Source organism: Xiphophorus couchianus, chromosome 11 (assembly GCF_001444195.1).
Source record: "Xiphophorus couchianus chromosome 11, X_couchianus-1.0, whole genome shotgun sequence".
NCBI classification, from domain to species: domain Eukaryota; kingdom Metazoa; phylum Chordata; class Actinopteri; order Cyprinodontiformes; family Poeciliidae; genus Xiphophorus; species Xiphophorus couchianus.
This window is the reverse complement of record NC_040238.1, coordinates 20,097,452-20,110,992: the sequence shown is the minus strand read 5'-3', so window position 1 is coordinate 20,110,992 and position 13,541 is coordinate 20,097,452. Positions and strand designations below refer to the sequence as shown.

Here is a 13,541-nt window from a genome sequence, read left to right as displayed (position 1 = left end):
CAGTTTAGTTCATGTTTTCCTTTTACCATAGTTTTAAGTTTTTATGGGGTTTCTGTGGGTTACTTGTCTTGCCTTAAAGAATTTTTAATCGGAAATAAATCCAAAACATTTTCTATACGCTACACGTTCAACACCACTAATATTTGTTCAATAGCGACTTGTATCGGTGCCACACACCTTTTGCAGTTTTCAACAAGCATCAGGCAAAATTCTTGCAGATTTCCTGATAGCTGGTTTGTTTCCTGCTGCTGAACTGGCTTTTAAACATAAATAGTTAAGTTTTTTCTTATTTTTCTTTCTTTAAACAAGCTATGAGTTGGAGACGCTCTGAAAGCTTAATAAAACCCTGTCTGCTGCAGATTTGTTTGGATCCTTATGCAACAACAAGGGTATAAAAGATTTAACTAGCTGGAAATGGTTCATTGTTGCGTCCCACTGTTGGACCCTCATTGTGATTCTGCCACCACCATGTCTGACTGATCCCGTCTCAAAGCCTCACTTTTATTTGTCCAATATAATTTCTTGTCGTTGTGACCAGATTGTGGCTCAATCAGGGCACTTCTGTCTTGGTCCACATTGATCTACAGCTGGATTCGCTTTGTAGTCACACTGGTGTTGCTGCAGTTTCCACTTCCTAAGAAACATGAGCCTCTGAGGTTTTATTTTCACACCCAGGCTCCTTCACCTGAGGGCAACAATTTGGGACGGATAAAGTTTGAATATAATTGGATGTTTGATGCCAAACATGCATCTAAACTCATTATTGAGTCGTCTAAAGCGTTTAGAGTGTTAACTAAACGCACTGTTGGGTCGATGCCAGATAATTAAAACACTTTAAATGAGCCAAAAATAATCCAGGAACCTTGTTGATGTCTGTAAGAAACATGTTTGGGGTGAGGTTTGATTAAGAACATTCAACCAGTCATTAGTTTGGCTGAATTTTTATGCTTGAAGTCTGATGAAAGTTTTTGACTTTGTGCAAATTGGAAAATAATCCACAAGTACAGCACCAAAATCTTCAAATAAACCATCAAAAGTCCAAATTTAATAAGTAGTCCCAGCAGATGAGTTTCTTTTGTTTAGAGCAATTTCTTGACCACAATAATATGCACCTTTTAAAACGTGTCAAGATTTGTAGTTTTAGAAAAGCAGTAGAAGAAAAATCCCAAAGCTGAATATAAATCTTCTTTTATTAAGGAAATGTAATAAAATCCTTTGTACAGGACCTCTACACAGAGGTTTGTTGTGTCCATACATGCAACTCTCATAGTTGAGGTATCAAATGCCCCCTAAAATCAAACAGGAATAAAAGTCATTTTAGAGCCGACTAAACAGAGGTCCGTCTGGAGTTGCTATTTGATTAAACTACCACCAAATTCACATGCACTTTATGAAAAGGATGAGAAAGAGCTATCAAACAAGTGTAGGCGCAAATGGTTTAGAATGTCAGCCTCTCCCTACGGACTTCAGAGAGTTTAGTCGTACAAATGTTTGATTCATCGCACAGAAAGCTCATCACAACCAAAAGAAGCTACGGCACACTGCCGTTTACCAAAACTGTTGGATGAAACCGCACTTATGTGAGAGCAGTGCTGAAATGTGTACAAAGTGTAAACCATGGGCTCTTTTAAAATCATCTTTAATGCTCTGTTACATAAAACGGGGTCTTTTTTTCTTTTCATCTAGAGAGTTGGGAATTGTTTCGAGCTCAGTAATGAGCTGCTAAGTGAAAACAAGCCGGCCTCTTCAGTAGAAATGTCTTTTTTCTTTTCTTCCAAAAGTGGCAGTTTTAAACAAATGACGTACTTGATTTAAAACAAGCATCCAAGTAACTACAGAGTAGGTTGAATGTCCGGCAGGCTATGAAACAAACACCATCCCAGCTGTTTCAGATGTACACAAGCATGACGTGTTGAAATTGGAGTAAAAAAAGAAAAACTGGTAGAAAATGCTGCCAGTTCAACTGGTCCTTAACCTTATTATTGTTACTGATGCTTGTCCTAAATGTTCTGACACTGGAAATATCCTTATAATAATAACACAAGAAAAGGACTTTACCTCACTAAACATAACATTTATCCAACTTAAGGTTTCACCACAAAAATATCTCTTTAAAGGATTTAAATTACTTAAGTACCTCAGGGATTTCATTGCAAACCATGGCTTTTTTTTGTGTCGTCTTCAAAATATAAAACAGTAATTACATCAGTCCATCTACATGAAGCCATTTCTTATCCAACCGCCGCCGTTTCCATGGATTTCTGTTTTTTGTTTATCAAGTGAATTTAATTTGTTCTGCATTGCCATGACGCCAAAATGCTCCTTAAGGCACTACAAGAGGCAATTCCCATGTTCCCGCAAACAGAAGTCCAGATGTGTGTGATTGCCCTCTGTTAGTGTGACAGTTCATAACCCCAAATGAGCACTTGTTGACTTATTGGCTTGAGTCCAAGCTGATGACGAGGAAGGCATCACTTCCAGGATGCCCACCTTCGAGGGGTGGAGGGTTAACGGGGTCAAGTGTCACGTGTCGGAGTGGCTCTTTCTATCCTTTATGCACCAGTGGGGTTTAAGAATCACCTGCAAAACAGAAAAACCAGGTAGAACATTTCAGAGCCTCAAATTCCCAGCTGCTCGAATTTGGTGGGATGATCTTTACAATTTAGTCGAGAGGAGACAAATGAAGGAAAATAATCTACAATGTTGAAATCTTCTAATTAAAAATGACCAATTTGGTATTTATATTACCAGCAGACAAAACAGGTAAGTTTTGTCTGCTGGTTTAAGCATTTTGGCCAGCTTAAACTGGAGCTGTTTAGAGCCAAGAGAAGAAGAACAAATGACATTAGAACTTCTCAAAATGTGTATGACAGAGTAACGTCACTGCAGAGCTGATGTAAAGATACCTCTGTCAGAGTCAGCACTACTAACAAACACAACAAGCTGTTTACACTCCTGCTTTTCGTTGCACCATTTTCTATATTTCCACAAATAGTCTATTTTTGGACAAATATTCAAAATGCACAATTTGTACAGTTTTTGTACTTCATTCTATTTCTGTCATCATCTGCACAACTGTGTAGTTTTTCTCCCGTTGTGTATTTCAGTATATTGTACAGTCTACTTTGCTTTTATTGTTATTAATGTGCTTCCATTTGCTTGTCATGCTGCTTCATCACCAGCCACAAGCAGATGTTTCCTCCTTTCATCACCGCGTAACAAATAAATAATTATAATGATTTGTTTTATTTCTAGGCGCCTTTAGACACTCGAGGACACCATACAGAGACAAGAAGGACAAACAAAGATAATTCTGTTATATTCTATTTTTACTAATAAAATTATGGACCCACAGGCACTGAGAGCAAAGGAATCTGTGTTTAATGTTCAGATTTTTCTAGCAAAAAGGGGCTAATCTACGTTTGTGGCAATGCATGCTAGATAAATGTTTTCTTCTTAAATATTAGGAAAATTGTGCAAAGTCTGGTTAAGTGTAGAATTTTAAAAATGATAAATTTAATGCAAACCCGGAAGCCCTTAACATTACCAGTCCCCATAGCAAAATACAGCAGAGGAACACAACATCATGGTGCGAGCGCGCTTTTCATCTGGTCGTAATTAATGGGAAGATAAATGAACCTTGGTACAGGGCTCTCTTTGGAAGAAAAACCAAATCTGTTAGAGCCTGTAAAATGTTTGAAAGCGTTTCTGGAAAAAATTCTCCAGAGTTGCAGGTTTCAGACCCCTGATCTATCGCAAAGAAACCCACCGGTGTTAGTGAATGTGAGAAACGACAGAAGACCTACCAGTTAGATTTTCACACTCTCCGTCCCGTAGACGTTGTAGCCTTCACGGTATGTAGCAAAATTCTGGGCGTTTGCTGGAGGGGCTGGCTTAAAGTTTTGGGCATTCTTCGCCAGCTTGAGTTTTTTTGTTTCCTGCCGTGACTTATAGCAGAACTCTATCAAAGCAACGGTCATAGCCAAGCCGAGCCCCCCGACCAGAATATAGAAGACGCCTGCCACGTTGCTCAGGCTCAATGCACTTGTCTTGTCCTGGGGGAGGTACAGACCACCATTAAGGGGTTTTAAACAGACACTGAGAGGCACAAAACCTACATGAACACTGCTACTCTATCTCTAGCAATTACTCTGAGGAGGTCGCTAAATGTGTGTATAGACATCCTGACGTATAACTGCCTAATCTGACTAAAAACAGTACATGTACAGACCTCCTCCTCTTAATCAATCTAAAAAAAAAATCCCTGAGAAGGTGAATGTAGAGAGACTTGTCGACTATCCTGCTTTATGGTCTCTTTACGAGGCCACACATAGAGGAAGGCGGTCGTGGTCGTACAGGTCTACAGATTAGCTTCAATTTACTACCATAGCTGCTGAACTCAACCTTCACAACACTGCATCTGTACAGTCAGAGTAGCAAGCTGTAAAAAAGGGGAACTGAACCATTTTGCTGCCATTAAAAGCCAAACAGTAAGATTGAAATTCAGTTCTGCAAGTGTTACCATTTGCATTAAAACCCAATGGAACGGTTCCAAAACCAGTTAAATCTGCTTTTATATGGTAAAAGTCGGATTACTTGTCTGCAAGCTAGTTATTTTATGATAATTGAAAATGCATAAAAAATGTTTGTTACTCTGACAAGCCATCATACGTCACACTGTGACCGTTAAATACCTCCTTGCCACTTACTTGCTATTTAAGGGTCACTTTGGTGTTGTCAGGGCAACAATGGCCTTTTCTGTGTTCAAAAAAAGTTGGGCAGCTGCAAAAAAAATGCAGAAAAGGAAAGAATTTAACTTTTTCTTTTCTTTTTCAATAACATAATAATTGTTGAAAATAGCTTACAGAAATTTTTAGCAACATGTCAAAAAGAAGAGACAGGACGCTAAAAAATTGTCCCTCATTTCACAAACAGGGTATTATCAGAGTAACAAAGTTGCCACCATTGTTCCTGATTTATTCATAAATACCAGAGGCAGCTCAGTGAAGCATTAGTGTGCAAATACACATGAGGTTGCATTGCAGAACTATTTTTGGTGACAATCGTGTCATGGGCTAGAGTAGAGGGACAAAGGACCGATCCAAATCACTGAAATCAGGCCTTTCAGTCCCTCCCATGGCAACAGCAGGTTGATAAAATCCAGCATCTAGATATGCAGACTAATTCTACAATCATTTGGGAACAGATGGGTTGTTCTCCAGTAAATCCCATCATGGTAGACTAATTGGACGTGCAATTAGGGCTTTAGTGAAATTTCCTCACTTCTTGATAATCAAAAGTCAACTGCTAGTGGGGATGTAGCAGGGCTGAAGCGATTAGAACGGAGGTTCACTACTTTCTGCAAGGCTACAGCATTCAGACTCCACGCGGCCTTTAGATTAGTTTGAGAAGACTGTGTAAAGAACGAACAGCTGCATCCAAACTTTGTCCACGACCAAGTGCAAAGCAAAGAGTCATGTCATTGGGTGGATGACAACTGTGGCTTTTTGGATGCTGTGTGAATGTTGTCAATTTACTGGCCTTTAGAGCAGTGGAGAAAGTTTCCAACGAAAAGGGACTCCTACTGCTGTTGGAGAATTTTAGGCTAACTTAGGGGGAATAGTTTGGAGATGGTCTCTTCCTCTTTCAAAATAACTAAGTTTCAGGCAAGACCCATAAAGACATAGATGAGTGAGGTTTTTTATGAAAGAACGGGATTCGAGTCCTGACACTAACCCAACAGAACACCATTATAAGAAATGGAGACCTTGAGCCAGGCCTTTTTGTCCAACATGAGTGTTTGACCTCACAATTGCACTTTTGAAAGAATAGTTAAAGCTACATTCTCTCACCTAACGTTTGACCTGCCTGAACTGGAGTGATATGAACTCACATTCTTGTTTCTTGGAGTGTTTTAGTTGTGATCATTTCATACATAAAATACCCCAGTAATAAAAATCGATAAGCTATAGATAAAGTCACTGCTTAGAGGAAGGATTTCTTTTTTTTTTTTTTTGGCTAGATCAACATCTGTAGAAATAAGCATGTCCAAAAATACAATAATCCAAAAGAAAATGTTCCAATATTTTTTTTTATCTGAACATCTTCATGGGTAATAAACTGCACTCTAAAGAAATGAAACTATTTGGGGGTTTGTTTACAGTATCCTACCAAAAACTGCAACTGGGGAGGTCCCAGACAAATCTGTGCCCCATCTTTGTTGCCACCCTGGGCAACCACCTACATCCTCCCTATTGAAACTACCACTAAACATTACTTGTCCCTCTTTTTATAAAACATGTTGCTATGTTAATTACTTGTAATTATAATGAATTTCTGGGTTTCATTCAGTTGTGGAACATTCTGCACAGCAGCCCAAGTTTTTTTTTTCCTTTTTTGTCAAAGGGTTTAACAACAACTCCACATACAAATGAATAAGACCAACAGAAAACTAAATTTCAATAGAAGTTTGAACGAAAAATAGCAGTATAATGGTTTCAGTTCTTGTCGTTAAACTTTTTAAGAGTTTAATGGGATGAATACAAACTGTGTGTAATCATGCTGCAGTTTTATGTGTCTGCACAGAGCGATAATGGCGTGGAGTTAAAGTAAAGCCTCAGTGCCCTGTTGTGTAAATGACCTAAACTGTGGTGTGTGAAGGTAATCTAGTCTCCATGACTGTGTTTCATGCCAACATGTCTGAGGATATATGCTCTACATGTCTGCATATGAACAGTGAAGGTAAAATGCATTTTTTCCATCAGTATAAAAAGACCTGCAGCGACTGACCTTACTTCCAGAGTCCTTGGTTCCACATTCACCCTTATCGTACCACCATTTGTTTTTCAGCTTGTCTAAGATGCCTTGTTCACTGAGTTTCAATACTGCAAGGTTTACAGGAGTTCTTCACGTGGGAAATAACATAAATAACATTGTAATATGTTATTTTATGTTATTCAACTTTTTAAAACTACTTTATACTGTACAAAGCGATAGAGTAGGGTCCTGGCCAACATGTCACAGATAGCAAGCAGAACTACATTGTATAGCAATAAAAGACTTTCACCATCCATGGCTAACCTAGCATGCCAGACCCCACCTGTATCGCTTTGAGTAATCGGCACACACTGATCACAAGAACAGAAGAGATTAAACTGTGCAGAATAAAGCCGCTGCTGCGTAGCTTTCAAAGAATGAGGGAGAAACAGAGGCAATGATTGCTGAGAGCACTTCTTCTGGCTGTTTGGTAGCCTTTTGTTGCCGTTTGGCAAAGTGGATCTAACAGGAACCCTTTCCTGACTAACAGACAATAACAGCAGTCCAATAATTACATAAACACTGATTGAGATTAATGTCTCGCAGATTGACCCGTTTAAAAGGGAGAGCAAGTCCAAAGGTGTTCTACAAATTTGCGTTTGGTTTGCTCTTCTGATCGAATCGTCTGCTGCTCCACAACGTACAGAAACGACGACGAAACGAAGCTCTACGACGTTGAAGGCAGATGTCAGACGTTAACTTGTTCTGCGAGACATTATGTTCAAGTTTCAACTGCTCCATTTCCAAGCTTATTTCCTCTCAGAAAAGGCTCCAGTGTCTATAATCTCAAATCAAATATATTGTATTCACCACTGTGTTTCCAGAGACAAACAGATAGAGCCTGTTTTGTAATGAAAATTGAAGGGGAGAGGGAGGGTGGCGTTTCGTCCTGGTTTCCAGTCAGAAGAAAGAAAAGTTAATCTATGACAATTTTAGTGGGGCATATTTTCACAGCAGCAGGCAGAATTTAAAGTACAAAGAGAAATATGAATCTCATAGCCTTTTACATGTTATTCAAAGTAACTCATAAGAGGAGTTTTTAGGTTGTCTTTAATTTAATGAGTTATCTGAATCAAGAAATGTGTATGCAAGACTGTAAGTACGGCAGTTTGTAGTTGAAGACATTTTTGGATTACATTCATTAAAATGTACTTAAACAAGGATTCCTGCAAAGTTTTGAAAAAAGTCTGCCAAATATGTGGTTTGAATATACATTTTTAAGTCTAAATAAATATGAATGGAGGAAACTGTGAATGTGAGTTTTCAGACTCTGTTGTTCTGTTTTCAGATGGGGAACAAGAAAGTTGCAAGAAAATTCTGGGAGTTATGCTATGCAAGCATAGATATTAATTTACGAACTACGAATAAAAATATTAGCAAGCATGAACGAATTAAGTTCATAATAAAACATTTTAAATTTGAGATTATCTGGTCAGGATGGCCTGTTAAATGCCTTCGCCCAGCCGTCCACTAACCTCTTATAAAGCAACATTATGAAAATAAACATGAATCCTGTTATAGTCGCTGTCTTGGTTGTGATACTGATTGTACCAGAAAATAAAACAAAACATTTACAGCTGCCCGTTTACAGCTCTATTCTTTCCAGTTTCCCCATTCATCAATTTGCATCCAGCTCTCTCCATACAAAAAACATTTTCTACCCGTGTACATAATCACTGGATATGAGTTTATTTCTTTAAATATTTTGAATTTAGATTAAATATGGACATAAATAATGCCAAGAGTATAATTTAATTGAACATTATGTTCTAAAAATTTCATATTACACCATCCAGGCTTCCAATGATTATTAGCCAGTTGATTAAAAACAACAGACTGGAAACTCTGATCAAACCAAAACACGTCTGAGCGACTTCTTGCTGGGAGGCATCATCTGACGGACTCACATAACTGCATTTCCTGTGAGTAGACTGCTAGCAGATTATAAAACACTGCTATAAATCATCAGGTTTCAAAGTTGGTATTAAGCACCCCCCAAAAAATAAAATGTAATAACTGATTCAAGATCGGCACAGTGGACAGCTTCTTTTTGGGCCTGAAAGAGTTTGGTACAAACGACCCAATTTACAGTATGACAACATGAAATGGCAAAGGGAAGAAATGAGAAGAATCTTCAGATTTTCTATGACTTAAAATCTTTTTAAAAACCACATCAGTTGGATCAGTTCATTTTAGACTCAACCAGGTTAGCAAAATGACCCAAAATAGCCATTTTGAACAGGAACATTTGTATAAGTGTATAAGTAAGGGGAGCAAAAAAACAAACAAACAAATAAAACCAACATCTCAGCAGCTGTTAGTTATTGGTATACACTATAACATTTTTATATTTACTTTTTACAACATGTCCATACTCCGATTAATGGATTCAAACAAATTAAGCTTTGACTGATAAAACTTTTTAAGACATCAGTATGTCTTATGCGGTATGGCACTGTGTACCTTACACAAAATATATATTTTAATTCTAATTAATTTTATAATTAGAATTAATTAACCTAATCTTGGGTAGAAAAGTCTTAAAAGGTGTCATTTTGCACTCCCCTCACCATTTTGAATGCATTCAAAACTATCATATTGTTTTTGTGAAAATTATATAAATAAAAGTACCTTCTATTAATTGCAAAGATTAAAGTTTTAACTTTGTTGATGTATCTGCAAATAGATTCCAGGTTCAACTAATAAAAAAAACATTCTGATTCTGTTAAAAGAGAAAATATGACAAACACCTCTGCAAAATATTGTGATGGAAAAAAAAAAGAAGTATTTTTATATTACCGTTTTTATGTGAAGACTGTATTTCCTTTGTCCTTTTTTTTATTTTTGAGGATGGCTGGATTACATCATATAAAATCTAAGTGCCAAAAAGAGCACATTTGTTGCACAGGAGTTTGATTTGATGCAAGAATGTCAAGTCATGACTTTACCTTCCAGTCTGTCTGCAAAACAGGAACGCGGGAAGGGGAGAATGGAGTCCGAAAACACTTATGATCATTCGCACAAACACAAAACAGCTCATGCAGACAAAACGACGACTCAAAATCACAAACCATGAGGACGAATGAGCACACAGGAGAGTACGGTACATGTTTCAAAATCATTAGTTTAAAGACTGAAGGAAACAGGGACAGAAACAGGATTTTAAGCGTTCTGTCTAGATTCAGCTTTTTCTTACGCAGTTTTTGGGTTTGCTTTGGCACCAGTGGTTGTTACATACAATATATTTTCCTTTCCTTCCTAAATAACACGCATGCTTTTTCTGAAAGCGAAATAAGGAAACGGAAACGTGGCAGTCACATGTGGTACTGTTTGACTGATCATCTCGGCTCCTTCCAACCATGCCTAAAAAGCGCTGAGCCAAGCAAGAGGAGGAAGGCGTCTTTGTGTTATTCTCTGGTAGCTTCCATGCCCTGCTCACTCAGAAATGGATATCAACAGAAAATGACAGCAAAGTCGCCCTGCTCTCCTCTTTGATGGTACTGCTGTCGTGATGCAAGCTGGAGAGCAGACATGAACTCAGCGGTACCACAGGGTGATGTCTAAAACAGGAGGGCAGGGGTTTAATATCGTCAAAATGACTCTGATGTAGGAAAAGATCTGAAGTGCTCTGCAGGGCTGAGCTCCTGTACGGCATCATGCTACTAAATCTAAGAAATGCTCGCAGCATGACAAACGAAAAAAAGAAAAATCACAAAAATAGAAGTTCATCTTTAACATAAAATGTCAAAAGAAAATATAAAATGTAAATTACAGGAGTTATTTACTCATTTCGACATTTATTGGTACATCTCAATGAATTCGAGTATCGTGAAGAAGTTATTTAATTGATCATGTAAAATAAATTATTGTCTATTGTGTAAGATAATACATAAAAGCAAATATCATGTATTGTCTTACATAATAGACAATACATTAGTAAATATTTTTTACTAAATATTTATATTTACTAAAAATATAATACTACGGCAATGTCAGCCTACTAAAAGGTATGTCCTACAGAAGAGGTGTCCAAAGTGTGGCGCGGGGGCTAATAGTGGCCCTTGAAATTATTTTGTTTGGCCCCTGATCACACGTAAAGAACCATAAAAATTTGACAAATAAAATAGAAAACAATTAATGACCAAAAAAAGTCTTTTTTTTTCAATAAGGCAACATTCTGAAGTCCTATTTATGTTTTGGATATTTAATGATATACAGATTTCATTTAAAAAAATTACATTTTAGCAAGTAAAATGAAGAAAAAGCACAGACTATTTTTTAATTTAATCTATTTTTTGGCCCACTAGTAGATTAAATTTGTCAGTTTTATCCACAGGGGTAAAAAGCCTGGACACCCCCGTCCTACACCAGATTCTTGATCTGGGCTCCTTTAGCATGAATTGCTGCATTAGAGTGATGCTGCCAGTCTGTGGCACTGCTGATCATCAGCTCATCTGCACTGTTGGGTTTGGTGTCTCTCATCTTCCTCTTAGCAATAACTCTTAGTTTCTCTATGGGGTTCAGGTCAGGAGACATGGTAGGTCAGTCATGCTCAGTGATATCATGGCCATCAAAGAAGGTTTCAGTTTGTTTGGCAGTGTGGGAAGCTGCTCTAAAACTTCCTGCGCTGAATTTGGCCTTGATAAAACCCAGTGGACGACCACCAGCAGATGGCGTGGTTTCTCCACATCGTCACTGACTGTGGAAACTTCACACTGGACTTCAAGCAACATGGATTCTGTTCCTCTCTTAGACCTTGATTTTCAAATCAAATACATTTATTTTCATCTGAAAAGAGAACCTCTGAAAGAGAGAAAGAGAGTCCATTTTTTCTCCTTAGTTTGTTTAAGAGGCTGCTAACATTGTCTCTGGTTCAAAAGTGGCATTTTATTACATTTTTTGTGGCACTATAGGTATTTAGTCAAAGTAATTCAGACAATGAACGGGCACAGAGAGAAAGTGGCAAGATGGAGCAATTACATCAAGAATAAAAACCTCAAAAGAGTGAAGATCTGACACATTTTGAAAATATCTCCCAAACTCATGAATGGATTTTGTTTCACAACCTGCTAAAGGCTTGTGCAACTTTTGCTGCCACACTTTTTTTCCCCCACACAACTTCAATAACCATGCTTGGACACTGTGATTGGTTTTGTTTGTTTTTAAAGGTCCATTTTCCATCAGGTTTATGTAATATTCAGATTGTATATTGAGCTGTGAGGACACAATCATCAAAATTAACAAGAATAAATATTTGAAATATATACGCTAATTCTGTGCATAGCAAATTTAACAAGCATTGTGGTCTCACTTTTTAATTTGAATTACTGAATTAAGTAAGTTATCAATGATTCTCTAATTCTTTAAGACGTACCAGTGTCACAAAAAAACTCAACTTAAACGAGTCATGTGTCATTTTGGGCTTTTTGCAGGATGGGATAAGTTAGCAAAGGTCGTATAGTCTCACAGTTTTCTGTTGCTTGTCATATTTGGAGACAACATCTTACTGACAAGAGAATAATCAAATCAAATCCCTTCATCCCCCTCTGGCAGTTCTCTTTACTACAGCGGGTTTTTACCAGGTGAGGGTGGCCATGGAAAGACTTTTACTGGTCTTAGATCCAGACCATGCAAAAGGTGGGAAGATGTTAGAGGAAATAAAAAATAAAGACAAAAATAATGTTTGTCCTGTTAGTTGTCATTCTGTCATTAGAATTCTCACGTTTGCCTGAGATGCTTAGTCCCCTCAAGACAACGCTGTTTCCCGTGCCTGCCCTAAACTCTGAGGCGGCAGATCGGAGAGTGGATTCCTACCGGCGTTCATCATAGAGACATATAGAGACATATAGAGACTTCCCAATTGGCCTGTGGGTATAAAAAACTGAGGAAAACGTTGTTTCTGCCTTTCATAACCACAGGTCAAGCTGCTACTCAGTCACAAACACTACTTGTAGTACTTTTACATCACAGAACTTCAGGTTTTCTCACATATGTTTTTTCCTCCTCCATTAGCCAAGTAAAGGGTTCCCATGTGATCACAGCTGTAGATTAAAGGATGACTAAAACAACCTTTTAAGGCTGTTTTTTAAAGTTTTTTTTAAAATCAGTTACACATCAGTGGGCGCTTGGCCCCTGATTCTGCAGTCAGTGACGACAGCCTTGCCGATTACTCTGCTCTAGGATACCCGATTTTGGTGACATCGAGGCTGACCTTAGAGTCACCTCCCCCGCTGCCGCACTCTCCCTTGTCGTACCACCATTTGTTTTTCAATTTGTCCAAGAGGCCTTGCTCATTCAGTTTTAACACTGCCAGGTTAACAGCATTTCTTGAAACGATAAAACATAGCTTGTAAGAAAATGAACAGGTCCGTGAGAAATCTAATATGAAATAATTAGTAGGAAATAGTGATCACGATCAATGGTTCAGAAGGGCATCACGGGAGGGACAAATTGGTAAAAGAGTTCCACAGGAGTGGAGGGATAAAAAGCACTTTTACAGCAAAACGAAATGTTAAATATTAGAGAGGTGGCATGGAGGGTTACATTACTTGTAACTGAAGTGTGCGGGATGGGGACATTCTGTCATTGTTGAAGTAAGTATTAAAAAAAAACATCCAGCATGCAGTTTAACATTCATCACAACTGACAGACCAGCATGTAAAACTAGCAAAAAAAATGATTCCGGAATAAATCAGAGTTAAAGTAGAGGTAATGCAAAAAAAAAA

General features: G+C 37.9%; 1 protein-coding gene across 5 annotated transcripts in view; it reads right to left on the bottom strand.

The window, feature by feature from the left end:
* Nucleotides 1-1,172: 1,172 nt before the first annotated feature.
* Nucleotides 1,173-13,541, bottom strand: part of gria3a (glutamate receptor, ionotropic, AMPA 3a) — an 87,806-nt gene continuing 75,437 nt past the window's right edge. For 2 of the 5 annotated variants that reach the window (XM_028030989.1, XM_028030991.1), the window contains 3 exons: nt 6,790-6,904; nt 3,807-4,055; nt 1,173-2,580 (listed from right to left, as the gene is read on the bottom strand). In XM_028030989.1, coding sequence (XP_027886790.1) covers nt 3,810-4,055; nt 6,790-6,904 — 361 coding nt within the window. In that variant the 3' untranslated portion in view covers nt 1,173-2,580; nt 3,807-3,809. Of the gene's footprint in view, nt 2,581-3,806; nt 4,056-6,789; nt 6,905-13,027; nt 13,143-13,541 lie in introns of those variants that run through there. The other 3 variants (XM_028030990.1, XM_028030992.1, XM_028030993.1) reach the window with 3 other exon arrangements.